The 17,054-nt window shown below is 40.7% G+C and overlaps 1 protein-coding gene across 1 annotated transcript; it reads left to right on the forward strand.

Moving 5' to 3' along the window:
• Positions 1-486: 486 nt before the first annotated feature.
• Positions 487-16,974, forward strand: LOC103906339 (protein-lysine methyltransferase METTL21C). The gene is given in 10 exon segments (XM_019474282.1): positions 487-570; positions 840-965; positions 1,540-1,632; positions 8,454-8,535; positions 8,616-8,703; positions 8,815-8,868; positions 12,791-12,960; positions 14,143-14,285; positions 15,843-15,960; positions 16,238-16,974. Coding segments are annotated over 10 exon segments (1,353 nt in total). The 3' UTR covers positions 16,633-16,974.
• The last annotated feature ends 80 nt before the right edge of the window (positions 16,975-17,054 follow it).

Genomic DNA, 17,054 nt, shown 5'->3' on the forward strand with positions numbered 1-17,054 from the left:
AAGGACCTGGGCCTAAGAAGACGTGTTATGATAAACGAGTCCAATACTGCAAAGCTCAGTTCTTGTTTATTCATTTTTTAAAGTCATTGTAGTTGGCAGTTGTTGCAGGGAAAAACGGCTCAGCTCACATGGTACTACCACTAACCACATTCTTTAGAAGAGCTGCATTGCAGAACAGGTGATAATTAAAACCAAAATAAGACTATTATTTTTCTAATTGAATTTCGTAACTCATGCATGGATAACTGCATAGGAAAGCATTTACTATATAGCATCCACAGTAACTGTTTCCATATGAAACAGCTGGAGAGCGCTCCTTGCAATCTTAGCAATACATTTCAGTATTTGATCAGGAAGAGAAAGAACATAAAAGCATCCATACAACGGCACACCGTTCTCGAGGAGATACGTGAATAGTAATTTCCCTGCAGAAAGGCATCACTCAGAGCAGTGACAGAAGAGGAGGTCACCTCTGTTCACGCAGGCATGAGCATCGCTCTCCACCACCCAAGCACGCGGGGGCAGAAAGGCAGCGTGCATGCCAGCGACAATGAGCTTGCAGACAGGCAGGTTAGAGCTCTGGGACAGAAGAGAGGATGAGTAAGGGACACAAAACCGGGTTTGTAACAGCAGATGTAATTGCCTGGGATTGCTACCGCTGTAGTGCTGGATTAGCCCATGCTCTGTGGCAGGATACTGTTACTCAGGGCATACATTTCACTTGATGATAATTTCCTACACAGCACGGCCACCCCTCCTCTGAGCTTCTGTCCGTGCTGAAATGCTGCAATCATGGTCCTTCAACAGCTTTTAAAGTAATTGTCTTTTTCCCCAAGTAGGCTCGAATACTGACACCCCGTCTCTCCGTCTGGGACCGCGGAGGGGAGCAGGCCGATAGAGTATTTGCAGGGCCCATTACTGGCTTAAAATGCATGAAGCGACCCCTCGTCTTTTTGGTGGTGCTGGTAGGGAATAGTTTTAACCTTGCCGTAATAGTCATCCCAAAATATCTTTTCTGAACAGCCTTACGAAAGCTGCCAGGCAAATCTTTCATAGCTTTAAGTATTACTGGTACTTTCCAGATAACGTAATTCTGCTTTCTCTGGGCCATTCCTAACATACTTCACGCACACTGCATGACTGCGGAGGCAGCAGGACAACAAAAGGTTTGCCAAGACTGACTACCTCCCTGGAGCCAAGCTCCTGGGACTTCTCGCCTCTCACCTCCACAAAACACACCGATAGGGTAGGTGAAGCTGAGGAAACGTGCCAAGATCCGAGTGTCCCTCTGACAAAAAAAAATGCCAAAACTCCCCCTGCAAACAGTCAAACTTTGCTTTATATCCCCAAAAGGCAGCAAAGCCCAACCTGTGTTTCTGCAGACCAAAACCAGGAACTGGTTTTGATGCCCTAAAGAAATCATGAGGGGTACATTGCCAGCAGCTCCCTCTTTAGTGAGCTAGGAAGGGCTTAACGGTGACTTCCGATTGTCAGAGGAAGAAAGCTGTTTCTTAAATATCCAGGTTGTGATCCCTTTAGACTTTTACAGAGCAAAGTCAGCATCCTATTCCTACTCCAGAGACAGCCAGCACAGGTTTGCCTGTGAAGCAGGTGCACAGCAAGATACAGCAGGTAAGTCAGTACTGAATTTACAGCCCATTTATAGCTCTGGAAAGCAGTTACAAAGATGCAATGGTAGATGTAGGAGCTTAATAGATTTTTTAAAAAAATAAACATTAGTAGTGACGCAGGATTAAATTCTGCAGTTCTTGCTTAGATGAGCCTGCTGAGCTTTCAAACATATTGCATACTGCAGCACGCAGACGTTGATTAAATCCAAGTGAAACTGGAGGCTTCAAACTATCCCTTCCGCACCCAAACTCGTTCTATAAATGGAAAAAAAAAAGCAAAAAAAAAAGGACAATACCAAATGCACAAGAGCCCTCTTACAGCTAAACCTGAGGAAATGATGAAATATTGTATTTCTTGCAGTCCAAGACAAAAATCCCACTGACTCCAATGACATAGAAATTTACCTCATGGTCACAATCTGACATTTTAACTATGGTTTCAATAATGTCATTAAGCCTGAGGACTAATTCAGGCACAGAGCTACTTTGGTTTGCATTAGATTTTTGATCTGCATGCAGAATAGTTAAGGAAACAGACCTTCTATTGCCCTTTGTATTTGTACAGTTAAGCTCACAGAAGGCCAGGTTTGTTAAAAAACATTGCATTAAGGTGGCTGCCAAGTCAATAGACACTCTTCCATACGATGCTTTTTAACGAGGTCAAGTTACTTCTAATAATAGTCTGCAAAGACTAATTTCTAAATAATTCCCGCTGCAGAACTAATTGCTTAGTTGTAAATGTTGCTTGAGCTACTCATTAGTCATTAATCTGAAATTACTTTAAATCCATTTTTATCTTCCTTTTAGAGAAATACCAGATTTTTCACAAGTGGAGGAAAAGCAAGGAGACTCTTCAGTGGGATACCGTTAATCAGATCTTGCATTCTTGTTATTCAGCCATTTGATCATCTCCCACCACAACAAAACTCTCCCTGGCTTCAGCAGAATTTAATCCTAGGCAAATGCTATTACAACAGGGGACAACTAAGTGTCCCACACGAAAAAGGCTGTTAAAAAAGCCCTGCCAGTTTTACCTCTGTGTGGTGGTAACTGCGGTCAACCAAAGCTGTAGCACCGAGTGGCGCGTTCATCCTTAACACAGGCAGCTTAAGTTGGTCCCTCATTTGTGTGTATAGTAACCAGCCCCAAACAGATCAAGTAAAGGCAGCCCTGCTGTAAAACTTCCAGTTCGGTACATTAAGACCATCACAATCTTTGCTCTATAAAAAGCCCCATGGAATTAGTTCAAGTCCTCTTTCCTTGCCATAAGGAAAAAATAGCAGATGGCATCGAGTCCTTCCCCGAGCAACTGGCTGAGAAATGGCAGAGGGACCACGGGAGGTAAGACAACACCCCGTGGAAGGGCAGAGGGCTCCTTAGCGAAGAGGTAAAATTCTTCCCAAGCTTTGAGAGACTTCAGATGAAAGTTCAGCTTTAATGACTTCTTTCCCCAGGGAGCAGCGGATCTCCAAACAGGCGGGGTGAAGAAGCAGATGAGGAAGAGGCGGCACCAAGGGAAAAACCTGTCCCTATTAAAAACAGTGCTGTCCAAATACAGACGAGAACGAAGATTAATGAGGAAATTCAAACTAAAACAATCCCTTGAAGGCAAGCAGCTTCACATTTTGAAAAATTAAGTACAGAAGGCTTGAAGACATCCCCGAAACTCATTGCTGAGGGGAGCAGAAGCATGTGGCTTTATAATAAAACAGGAGTTAATCAGCTGCAAAAAAAAATCCATGGGTGTGTTATATTGCCTCTGCTGTCAATATGTGAATACGAGGGCAAAGGATCTGGTTCACCTGTGACTTCACGCAGGCAAACGCACCTTCCACATCCAGCGGTGCCACGTGGTGTGCCTCCCCGTTTCCTCCGCTGCCTTCCCCCTGCAGTTGTACCTCTCTAACCAATCTCCTCATGCAGGTCCATGGTACCTAAGTGACCTGTGTTCATTTACATAACGGGTCTTTGCCGTGATAGGAGACACATACAGAAGCTGGACAAAAACCTCAACAAGAAGGAAATTACTAGGGAAAAGAAAAAAAAAGCAGAAACTGTTACTTCTGGTATTACAGAGTGTGTGCTTAAATAACACTCCAGGGCTTTTCACTTAAAGACAAGTGAAGGGAGGCTTAAATAAACTCCAGGGCTTTTCACTTAAAGACAAGTGAAGGGAGGTCCTACTCAGACCACCAAAGCCAAATTTTGACTCACCTGTCTCGCTTGCTTTTCCTGCAAGGCAGGAAGAGCACTTGCTCAACAGATCCCACAGATGGGCACAGAAAGTACAACACACATCTATTCTCACATAAACGAGGCTCTTTAGCCTAATCCAGAGTATTACAGAGTGTGTGCTTAAATAACACTCCAGGGCTCTTCACTTAAAGACAAGTGAAGGGAGGTCCTACTCAGACCACCCAAAGCCAGATTTTGACTCACCTGTCTCCTTGCTTTTCCTGCAAGGCAGGAAGAGCACTTGCTCAACAGATCCCACAGATGGACACAGAAAGTACAAAACACATCTATTCTCACATAAACGAGGCTCTTTAACCTAATCCAGAGCAGCCTAAGTCACAGAGGATGGTTAGATGATGGAAATCAACACTCAATTTATAGTCCCATTCCTCACCATCTTGGCTCTTGCAGTGAGCCCAAGTGACGCAGCACTCGTTTCCCCAACAGCTTTGCTACCGAGCTGCAGCATTTGGACTGCCAGGGGAGGACACGGCAGGCATTAAACAAACGACACACAGCTAACGGCAGTCAGGAGCTGCTGGCGAGGCGGGCGCAGCCCGGCGTCCCTCGTCTCAGCATAAAATCTTGGAGCATTACTTCATTCTTCTATGCTCCTGAACATGAAGATCCCCTATGTGATAGCACAGCTTTAAATAATTACTTATCTGGCAATGCTCTGCTTTGCTCCCTTCTTTGAGATGTGTGTCATCTCATTCTATGCGCAAAGAAGGTTAAGCCTGATTAACTTAACATGCAACATTAAATCAATTAAAGAAAAAAAAGAATGCTTTTGTCAAGGATTGGAACAAGCTGCCCAGGGAAGGGGTTGAGTCACCATCCCCGAGTCACCTCAGCTAGGTGAGCAAAAGAAGGCCTGTACCAAGGAGAAAGGATTTCTCATTTCAAAAATAATGAAAACAGTGGGTTTGGTTTGAGGATTATATCCTATGTTGCTCTACACCTACGGCTGCCGCTAGTCAGGAAGGCCACCAGTATTACCTTTGGGTATTAGTGACTTTAAGCTGAGGATTCATCCCACAGCCATAAGGAATAGGAAAAAAAAAAAAACCCAAACACTGAAGATGCTAACCTGGAACAAATTTCACCTTGCAGTTGTTTGTACTTCAGCAAACGGCGCAGGCCCTGTCAACACCATGCTGTAGACATTTAGCTGGCTGCTGACAGCAGTTAAGAAGTCCCTGCCATTTGGAGAATGCAAACATGCTTTCCACATCCAGGAAAGTCCAGCAGATGCCTCCAGCAGTAAGGATGAGGAGAATCTGCTCTAGAACTGGGAGTCTGCCATTATTCGTCAGTCATTCACCAGGCCGCCCAGGACCTGCGGCAAACCCTGCAGGGGCTCTGAGACCCTGAATGTTTTAATCGAAGACTTGAATCACACACTGAACATGCGAGACAAACTCTGAATTCTAGAGAGGAAAAACAGTGTTCCTTTTTTGTTGTTTTGGTTTTTTTGTTTCTTCTTAGACACAACAGTCTCTTTATGTTTTTGATTACTGATATGGTTCACAAAGGTTTTTTTATATAGCTGTCTCTGGTGCCATGAAGATCTCTTTCCTAGGTGGTACGGAGTTAGAGGCTGTCCCTGTGTAATATATTATACTTGTCAGCAACGAATTTCATTTATCATATTATCACCTCTCAAAGTGTCAGAGATCCTTTTGGAACTCTCCAGCTTATTTTTGTTTTCACCATCTTGAATAATTCTACATTATTGTCACCACACTACTTTCTTCATTTCCCATTAGCTTTTAGGAATACACCCAGTAGCCACGGCTCCCCATGGGACATTGTAAACCTGACCATTTATTGCCTCCTTGCTGTTAACAAATTATTAAAACAAAAGATAACTCCCCCTTCTTACCCCAGCAATGCTTCATTTCTGTAGGGATCTTTAGTGAGTGACCTCACCAAAAGCTTGTGGAAATCCACGTACGCTGTATTAACTGGAGGCCCCTGAACCACATGTTTGTAGGCACTTTCAAAGAACAAAACAAATACAAAACCTTCTTCCTTTTCCACACTGTGCCTCATTATTCAGCAGCTAACACCAACGCTACCCCGTTCCTCTCAGTTTAACTAGCACAGATGTCAGACTTACTGGCCCACAGTTCCCTAGACCCCTCCCAGGCCCCCTTAGAAATACGCCTCACGTTTGTACAGCCTCCTGCGCTCTGGTATCAAGTCTACTTTCAGCAGCAGGCACCACGCTCTGGTTCGGAGCTGGTAATTTCACTGCAGAGTTCTGGGTAATTACCATCTGGTCCTGGTGATTTGTGACTATTAATTTCATTGATAAGAACACCTTTTAACTTTTCTGGTCTAACTCTGCCTTCTTCTGGCACAAATCTGGCAGGCTTCTTGCTCCTGATGGGTTCAGAGAAGACCTTAATGTTTTCACACCTATTTCTCACAATCTTTTAATGAAGGTTTTAGCAATTTTACACTGAGCTCGCTACTATTAACAGCAGAGGAACTTTTAATTTTTTTTTAAATTTAAATCACTCTAATCTATAATCCAATAATATGAATATAGTTCTACTCTGCCTATACACTGAAGAGGATGCTACTGCTGAGTTCAGTGACAGGCAGAGTTAGGAAGAATACTCTTCCCAGCTTTGCTGGTAGTTTGATAGCACCGAAAAGGAGAGACACCCACATCACCAATTAGATTTCATATAAGCAGACTTAAAAACCCCAAAACCCAAGCCACACGACTCACATTAAAATTAAATACAGTCTAAAAATATTTGAAGTTTGATTTACTTCATCACATTTGGCAGCCTGTTGCGTTTTGTCTTCCACAAATGGTCTAGATCACAAAATTCCCATGAGCATCTACAGAAACAGAAAAGCCAACCGAATAATTCAGAGCTTTGTGGAATTAATAACTGAAAACCACCCTTTTACACATAGAACTGAGGTGCTGTACTCCCCTCAGCCTGCCTATTCACAGAAGCCTAGAGAAATTTTAAGTCCATGGGGCTACACCTCCAGACAACGCTCATTTTCAGCGAAACAAGAAATGCTTGGAGATAGACTGTAGCACAAGAAGCATTTATAGAAACTATATAGTAAATGTGTGTCAACAACAGCTACATTTCAGAGTATCAGTGTTGGTTCCTGTATCACTTATAAACAAGAAACAATACCATACCTACATGATTTGTAAATCAGCTGTAACGCTGTCCCTACAGTTGCCAGCCTTTTCAGTTGCTTACACAAGAGACACAATATAGAGTAAGCCAGTTCCTCTGATCTGATTTAAAAAATAAGCTATTTACCTTCAGCATCAATCCCATTGCCAAAGCTTAGGACAGAACTTTTAACAGCAGCACCAGTCTGAGCTACGGTCACCCCCGGTGACAAATACAATAAATATGACAGCGGGAACGTGCCTGCTAAAAAGACCATGTCTTTAAAAAAAGGTATGGCAGTCATCCCAACAGCGGCATATCTGCCTTTTTCTTTCTAATAACAGCTACTGACCTAGCTCAGGACCGCTCATTTGCACTACTTGTAAAGCCAGGTGGACCTGTGAAATGCAACGTTTAGGTATCAACTTAATACAGTTAGTATCTCAATACTAGGTCCCAAGTATATTAAAAAAAAAAAAAGCATCTTTTAACTATCAAATTTCAGAGGAAAGAAAAACTGGTGAGCATTTGAATGAGCAGCCAAGTGTTTCCTATAGTTGGTGTGACTGCTAGAGACACGCAGTAGCTAACGTGTGAAATACACAGCCAGCCGCAGTGACAGAAAAGGCTCATTTTTTCCTTTGCCACTCTTCAAAAAAGCATTACCTGAATTCAAAAGCTGTTCATCCAAAGATGCAAATGCCTATAAATTGAGTTAAAAATCTACCCCCCCCCATCCCCCTTATTTCTACTGCCAACCTTCAGTTGTTCATTAATTAGCCAGGGTTTTTTTTTTCCTAGCTTTATGACTTTCAAAGTTCCTTTTAAATTTTTCTGCCCTGTAATTAAATTTCTTGCTACAGAATCTTTTCCAAGAAGGAGAAGGGAGGGCAGAAGGGCAGCAAAGCGGTAAATGCATATAAAACTCTCAAATTCTTGAAATGTGTAAGGAATACATATTTGGTTTAGCTCCAACATCTATAATATCCATCTGTTTTAAAACAAGCAACTGCAAGATTTTCTGATGAAAGTGTGATTTTCATGTTTGCACTCTCTCTTTCAGTAGATATAATATTTCCTACGGTTATGAGCTGCACTAAAGACGACGGGAAAGCTGTTATTTCCTCAGGACTGTCGGTTCTCCATACCCTCCCTGACTCGGGGCAGGGGAGGGTACCCAGAGCTGCCCCAGCCAGACGCTCAGCGGGGCAAGGAAGACTTGACCTTCTCCTGTCAGTAGGAGCTTCATGAACTTTTCTCTGTGTTTGGGCTACTGCCAAGTGGCCACACACATTATTTATGCACGAGTTTGCCCACGCTAAGTTGCTTTTTTGGGTCAGCACTGCAGATCGTAAGGTGAACGCAGGGAACACTTAATCTGCAAAAACGGAACAAGAGGTTGGAGGAAGCCAAGATTTTATTTCCGAAGGTTGGTACGCTTGGGACTTCAAAGCCCAAGAGTGTTTTCATTTTGTACTGCAAATGTGGAAGAGTTTAGTGTAACACGGTAAGTTCTTCGAGCGCTGCCTGGTAATGTTACTCTAAATAGCCTGCAATCCGACTGGTCGGAGCAGAGAGTTACTCCTTCCAGGTGCACGCCTGTATAAAAACCTCTGGAGCATGCATCCACCCACAGGAAACTTCCAGCGCCCTCTGTCACAGCAGGTAACCACACAGCTGTCCAGCTAACCTCGTCTGACTCGTCTTTGTGTTCTCTGCTAACTAACAAAGGAAAGACGTTTGTCTGAATTCTTATATTTCAGGTCAGTGTGTTAGCCAGCGAAATCCAGCTTACCTAGCCCCTACTATTTCGTGAGGAGCGACTATCATTGCTGGTTGTCAGTACTTGGATGCATTTACCTTGTGGACTCAAATGTCATATAATAAGTTTACTATAGTGATGTTCCTAGCGCTGATGTTGCCTTTACTTCCTAGCATTTATATTCATCCTTTTATAATACTTTTCTTTATTTAGTGCATGAGAACATGAGAAAACTGCGTGAGCTGTAAGATTAAACACGGATGTCTGTGTATGGTATGAGTGCATGGCTAAGCCCTATCTCGCACAGAACACGCTGCAATTGCATTTCCCATGTGAGCACATGGAATTGGCTTTTGCACAAATAATTCAGACTAAAACAGACTATGCTGAGTAACTTTGTGCAGAGGTGAGAGAAACACATTTCAGCAGAGTAGCAGAGTTGTGTTTACAGCTGAAGACCCAGTGACACAGTACTGCTCACTAACCTACTTTTTTTTTTTTTTTTTGTGGGGGGGGGGGGTCCACATAGCTAGATTTGAAAAGCTCTTTCCAAGCAATGGATTTTGGAAGTTAAGAGGCACAAAATTTATTCTTATAGGGGATAAGCTGTTACGTTAAGGTTTATAATCACCTTACAATTTGCCCTTCAGTGTTTAATTACCTTGTTAATTCTATGTGGCATTGTCAAATAGATATAATTTTGTGAATTATTCTTTCTTCCTTAGGTTCTGAAGAAATCAAATGTGATTTTGTAAGTTGTTTTATTCACAGCAGTTTAAGACTATTAATGAAGTCAATATGGGTTTAAAAACTTTGGAAAGCACAGAATTTAATGATTATTTCCCTTCAGGATCATTTTGCAAAGAAATCAGCTGCTAACGTTCAGAAAGAGCCAACATTTTCTAAGGGAACAGATTTTGGTTGCAATATTATTATATTAAATCAAAATGCTTTTAGAGATATACCATTTTCTGTGAAATATGGATCAGAAAAATGTCAAAGTATTAAAGAAATGTCAGTATTTACAATTCTAGAAGCACAGCAGCAACTTGACCATATTACACATAGGGTATGTAATAATGCAAACACCACCTATTTGCAAATAGCTTACTCAACACTCCCTTGTGTCTGTAGTCTTCAGGTACAGTTTGTCATTTAAAATTATAAAATAAAGCTGTGCACCATTAAGGCCAAGATACTAATATACTTGAATTCTTGAAATTATAAGACTAAATCTGTCCTGTAGATTGCAGCTAAAAAAAGCCTTACTTTTTACTCCAGTTTATGATACATATAATTAATAGTTATGGCAGGGGGCTCTCTCTCTATATATATATTAAAAAAACCCAAACCAAAAACCAACTCCACCTTTCTCTTTTGCAAAAACTACACCTACGAAAAGCTATTATTAAAGCATCTAGAAGCCCCAGCCATAAACCAGAGCGCAGTGTGTTAGGTGACATACCAATGCAAAGTGCATAATCTTTATCCCCCCAGTTTACCATCTAGGAACTCGGGCAACTGATGGACTTAAGGGCCACACCAGTCTCACCACAGTACCAGTGTAACCACTAGGCGTCTTCTAGACCTCCTGATCATTTTAAGAAGGGATTTAATAAAAACAACAAAGCATCTTTGTAAATATTTAAGCAGACTCCTCTTTTAGAGGAGCTCAAAGGACAAAGCACAAGAAAGCATAGCAATTTTTATTTTGAAAATTTGATGTAACATGTCTAATTTAATTTAGAATTCACTCTGTACTGAATGCGTGATAATAGGGTATATATCTATTATGATCAGACGCAACTGTATTTACTGCAAGTACTTAACAGTGGATCAACAAATATATATTTACTAAGCTTGTTTCCAAGCTATTTTGTGGTATGCACTGAAATTTTGACCTGTTGCACTTATCTAAGCAAAGAAAAAAAAATACAGAAGGATCGCTTTCTACCCAAACTGACAAGTTGAACAGCTTACTCATTAAACAAGCTTTTCTGGTTTTTACATATAAGGGTACTGGACAATGCTAAGTTTCCCCCTACTTTGTAATTTCAGGATCAGCCTTTCACTTAAATAGTACAGATTTCATACTACAAGAGCCTTACCAAATGAAAAAAAAAAAACAAAAAACAAAAAACCCCAAACAAACCCAAACTTCGAAAAGGTAGCGCTTTGCATGTTTAAACGTGAAATGTTCAGAACGCTGGGTCTTCACGTAAGTGTTTTCTGGCTGTAGCCATCACCAGTTCTGACATTCTTCTCTCTTCATTACACACCTTGCCAATTACACAAGTCTCAATATATTTTTCCAGAGATGTCCTAAATCATTAAAACATGACCAGACATTATTCTAGCTGAAGATATAAAAAAGAGGCATTGCTGAAAACTGCAAGTACACTTTTGATTACATGAGATTGCATAGAAACCATTGCTGTTGTAAGGAGGCACACTTTCACATGTGAAATGTGAACACGGATGCATTCACTCGTATGTCAGGGAATGCTTAACTGTAGCACTATCTTCAGTCTCTTACCTACCATCATCATATCTCAAATTATACACAAAAGGTGCATAGCCAGAACTTGTTACCAGCTAGATGGAGGCCCTCTGAGGAAAATAAAATCAGAATTAAAAAGCCCCACATCTGCAGAAATCAGTTTACTTTAAAGCACTCTCTTTTCTGAAACAGTACAAAATCACTGCCGAGACTGAACAAACGCAGTGCGAGAGCAATTAGAACACAAGTCCCATCCTTGTGAATAAACAGAGCAGCAGTAAGGAATGAATCAGTTATCAGTAAAACTGCAATGGCGTCAATATCATGTGTGCAAATCAACCACCCACACAAGTCAGCAGTCACTCTGCTCCTTAAAAAACTACCTGCAGGCATTGCTGAACCTCCCGGCCGCTGCCAAACCTCTCCCCCTTCTGGCCAGGATATCTAGAACAGCCGCCTGCAGTATGATGCAACCCCAATTATACAACACTTTGTCTGCAGCGCATCTGGCTGCAGAGGGCAAACACATATGCATCCTCAAAACCGAATGGAGTAAGGCCAGTCATGGACAACGTAGCACACTCCAGCCATCACAATACGTGGGAAGGGTGAACTGGTACAGCCTCTGGCCAGAGCAAGTTAGGAACCTTTTTTTTTCTCTTTATACATCTATACATGTGTGAGTACACACACGGATGCGCATATACATAGGTGCTATCACTGAAGAAAACTCTAGTTAAACGAAAAGTTTCACTGGCATATTTCTCCCCAGGCAAATTTAGATCCAGTCCTACTCCTGCTTTTACTGCTTGTTAGCTGCTATCAAGCAGTTCCTTCTTATGTCAGGTGCTGCCCTGTACACTGAAGATACAGTCATTCGTAACACACACAGAGTTCTCCAAAAAAGCTTACCGATCCAAACTTCCCACTGCAACGATTTCCTGACCGCAATCTGCATACTCTGCAGTTCACTACATTTCAGGGCAATTCAATTAGCTGTTCTGCAGGAAAAGGCAGAGAAGAGAAGGCAACTGTATACAAGGAGACAAAATCGAGAGTACCGGCTGCAGCAAATTAACCAGTTTTATCGTAGGAATGCCAAGTCCCAAGTTCTTTGGGAAATGGTAAATTACACAGATAAGAAGTCATAGACATTAAAAGACAGTTCGTCTTTCTCAGCTGTTGCTCCAACTGATAGGGGTACCATGCAAGTAGCTTACTTTTCATACCGATTAGTGGCATCCATTTAGTGACATAATGCTAAGATTTTGCAGAAATGATAAAATAAGAACTCTGATAGTATTACTGTGTTACCAGAAAGCGCTCGCATCAACTTCCAGTGGAGTGGGGACATCACCTCTCATCGTGGCTTCCTGACCTTTCAACCTGTCATTGAAAAAAACCCAAAACCAAAGCCTGCCCAAACTACTCACTGTCTTCTTCCAATCGTATCTCATACAAGAGAGTGCCCCCAAGCTTTTACAACATTATTTTCCCCCTTCCATTTCAGCTCTTTTGCCATGATCTCTGCACAGCAGCCACCGTTCCCCAACAAAATTCGAAGAGTAATGGACTGCCAAACTGAGGAAGAAGAAACCTGCGAAGAGCAGTACGACTCTGAAAACTGCACTTGTAGCTCCAAGCGTGCATCATCAACAGCAGAATCCGACTCAGGTTTAATCCGACTTAGATACTGCAATTGCCACGGCATGCTAGCATTTCATACTTCCACTTTTCTCAGTCTTCAAGTAGTAGATGTCACCGTGTCACTTTCCCTTTTGATCTCTATTTTTTTCCACCATTTCCCCTTATGTCTGTATTTAGTATCAGACCAAATCTACAAAAAGGACTATCTCCATAATTAAGATGTATGTTTATAAAGGTCTCTGGATTTTATTTAGACAGCTAAGAATTATTTCTCAATTACAATCAGAGATATGACTATAAGATGCGTTAATTGGACTGGCACTGTTGAAGCTGTGGTATTACAAGTTTCAACAGGCGAAGCTGCTCAAACACCTACCAAGGACTCCAGACAGGCATCAATTAAAATCCATGCAAGCCAGAGCACAATTTTTCTTTGCGGTAAAAGACGATTTTGTATCACCTACGCATACCTTGCTAACAGGCTTCCAACAACAGCACAGTCATTCAGAACAGTGTCCTTGTTTTCAGTGAGATCAGATGGAGCAGTTCAGCAGAGCTCTCCTGAAAAATCTCACCCTCAAGCCTGCTCGCTATGATGAGACATGCTAGCACAACTGTAGTACTCACACTCGCTGAACAGCACCGTATATGTCAACGTAAACTTAAAGAGTATCTTACAACCCTCCTTTTGTAGAAGAATGGTTAAAAAATAACCGCTAAAAAGAGCTAGGTTTTCTTCAATGTTAGAGATAAATCCTAAAGCCTTCTTTTGTAAAAAGAAGCTTAATGTTCCAGATCTCTTGGCCCCACAAATGAGAACTACAGCACACACCCCTACATGGCATACTCTGGCATAGTACGAACAACAGCATACCCCAAAATACAAGCTAACTTGGTCCTGAAAGTCTTCTAGCTGTTATTAGCAAAGTTATAACATTTAAATTAGTAGATTTTTCCAAAAGGCTCAAATCTATCTGTAAATTGCCCACGCAAACACTCAGAATGGCAGGAAATGACCATTGCTCCTTTCACGCCCTGGCCAGCCAGATGATCCACACCTGGACAGCAACCAGTCTCCAGGCTGATGGCCTAACAGCTCTTCTAGTCCACGTGCCTACGTACTATCTTCACAAAATACTTTTTACTCTTTAACAAGTTGCATATAAACACCTGCATATGAAAATACAAATTCTGTCTTTTCTCTCACAGATTCACCAGTAACTCTTAAAATGCTACAGAACTGGGCCCCTAGAGTTTCCCACTACTTTGATAAAGAGCACTACACATATGCTGGCCACCAGATCATCATTCAGGAGTCCATAGAACACTTTGGAGCCGTGGTATGGCCAGGGGTAAGTACGTGAGACAGCACCCAGAAAGCTGACAGGACAGAAGAGAAAACCCTGACAGTGGTACACAAGCATTAAGGAAGCTTTCTTAGATGACACTTCTGACAGCAGACATTTCCCTATGCAGAATGAAGTTGCGAAGTACTTCAGCAGAAAGCTCTGCCTTATGCTAATTTGCCAGTTCACGCCAAAAGCACTGTGGCACCCAGGTATTTGTAAATTGCATGCAGATATTGAAAAAAAATTAAGAAAGGGAACTGGGGAAGAAGTGTTCAGCTTCTTCCATGTTTCCAGTCAGTCACTGTTGGGAAGCAATCAATCAGCAGTACAAAAAGGAGGCTGAAAAAGAAAATTATGAGAGATTAAATAAAGGAGTTTAAAACAATTAAATATGCTTCTTTTAAAGAACAGGCTGGAACAGTTGCATTGCAGTATGGAAAACCATACTTCCAAACAGTTCTTCTCCAGTCTTTGCTTCTCCTGCTCTTAAAAACAGAATTTTATGTGGACTGAGAAAACTGCCTTTGAGGGAAGAGAGGGTAAACCGACAAAGACATGAAAATTAGGATTTCAAAATTTTTCAGATCCACATTTATTGAAAAAGTTCACAGAAAATGGCAGTCAATTTCAAAACAATAGAGAAAAAGAAAGCGTATGGGTGGGTGAAACAGTATCTTATTTTGAAATGTCAGATCATCAGTTCACACATTAGTCAGGTGTCAGAATGCAGACGGTAAAACTTTCCAAGAAAATCGAGAGGTTGCACAAACTGGACTGGTGATTCATTAGCTGTCAGCTTTCCCAGAGCAGGTAGCCAGTGTTGCATTATGAAAAGCACAAGAGTTAAAACAGTAACAGTAACACAACTCTAAAGAAGAGAAGCAAAAAGGGGGGAAGTTAGTTTCTTTGGCATTGGTTTACGTTGTTTATAAACAGCCGATTTATGTTCTATTGATAAGATCTTTACAAAGGTCTGATAAGCAATACTTCCATACAGTACAGTTGGGGTTTTTTTTGTTTTTGTTTAAAGTTTACACTATTATCAGTAGACAAGCATTGAGTTGGTAGATAAAAAAAATTTAATACTTCCTTTAAAAAAATTTAAAACAAACCAACAAAAAATTGGTTTTAAAAAAAAATCTCTGCTGAAGCTTGAATCTACTTTATGATAGTGATAATAAACCATAACATTTATGATAATAAACCAGAACATTACTTTTTACATATCGTTAAACCTCTTGTTTGCTGTTCTAACTGTATGGTTCACATCTAAACACTGACTATCTTGACCTGTCAGAGGACTCACAGTGTACAGAAGTGTGTAGCAAATCCATATCCCATAAACCTAAAACTAAAAATAAGCTGTTTAAATTTTTTATATATATATATGTATATATAAAACAAACAGGACACATGATAATTCTTTCCATAGTACATTTTTATGTTACAGCCTTGAGTGTTTTTCATTGTATAAAGAAAAAAAACCTGTATAAAAACATCTAATGAATTTTTGTGCAACTTACCTGTTACCCTTTTATGGATATGTGTGAACTGTTTTAGGCACTGGCTTTATCTCAGTATCTGGAATCAAATCAAGAACAATTCAACCTCAAAGACAAAAAAGTTTTGGAAATTGGCGCTGGAACAGGCTTGGTTTCCATTGTGGCCTGTATCTTAGGTTAGTAAATTTGTATTTCCTTTTGGATTTCTCGTGAAAGATGATCTAGATCTGCCACTGTCACTTTAAGGCAATGAAGCAACAGTTGAAGTAAACTTTGTCACTGCTTTTTTTAAAATGAAAATTATTGGAAAAATACTGTTTTGTTAATAAAGTAACTACCCTAGTTATTGGTGAGGGGGAAGCTGGGGAAGTTATGTAGACAAAGTTTTTTTTATATATATATATATGCTCAACTACATACCTATGAATTGAAACAAAATCATGTTTTCTTTAGGAGCTTACGTTACAGCTACTGATTTGCCTGAAGTTCTTGAAAATCTCTCATTTAATATTTCAAGAAATACACAGAACATGAATACGCACAAACCTGAAGTGAGAAAACTGGTATGGGGAGAAGGCCTCAACGAAGACTTCCCTGTATCAACTTACCATTATGATTTCATACTGGCAACTGATGTGGTATACCATCATACAGCTCTGGACCCCCTGCTAGCAACAATGGTGTATTTTTGTAAGCCAGGAACAGTATTACTATGGGCAAATAAATTCAGATTCAGTACAGACTATGAATTTTTGGAAAAACTTTGCAATATATTTAACACAACCATTCTAGCAGAATTTCCAGAATCAAATGTCAAGCTGCTTAAAGCCACAGTAAGAGAGAATTAAAGAGAAAACTATTACTAATTTTGATTTCATGGCAGCACCTTACAGTTTGGAATGTTTTGCAGCATTACGGTGCACCTTCTGTGCATCCATGTTTGTGAAGTTGCACTTGTATCTGAGTTTTGCATTACAAGTTATGAAAAAACTGGCAAGACAAATGATATAGCAATTTGTCTCTGGTAGATACGTACGACCTGTTCAAACAGACCAATTTCACTCCGCTGAAGGAACACCGTTAGTAGCAATAGCGAAAAGACTTTAACAGAAAGCATTAATCTTCTGGGCTGCACTGAACTTCTGTTGTTTGTAAGGTGTTTTCTTTCAGCAAGTTTCATTTATATACTCTTTCAGAAACCAATACGATTTTCAGCTTCATTATTTGTTTTTATTAATTATAAAATAATCTTTTAAAGTATCAGAGTGCA

The sequence above is a fragment of the Aptenodytes forsteri genome, unplaced genomic scaffold, assembly GCF_000699145.1.
Source record: "Aptenodytes forsteri isolate BGI_AS27 unplaced genomic scaffold, ASM69914v1 Scaffold123, whole genome shotgun sequence".
In the NCBI taxonomy this organism is placed as follows: Eukaryota; Metazoa; Chordata; class Aves; order Sphenisciformes; family Spheniscidae; genus Aptenodytes; species Aptenodytes forsteri.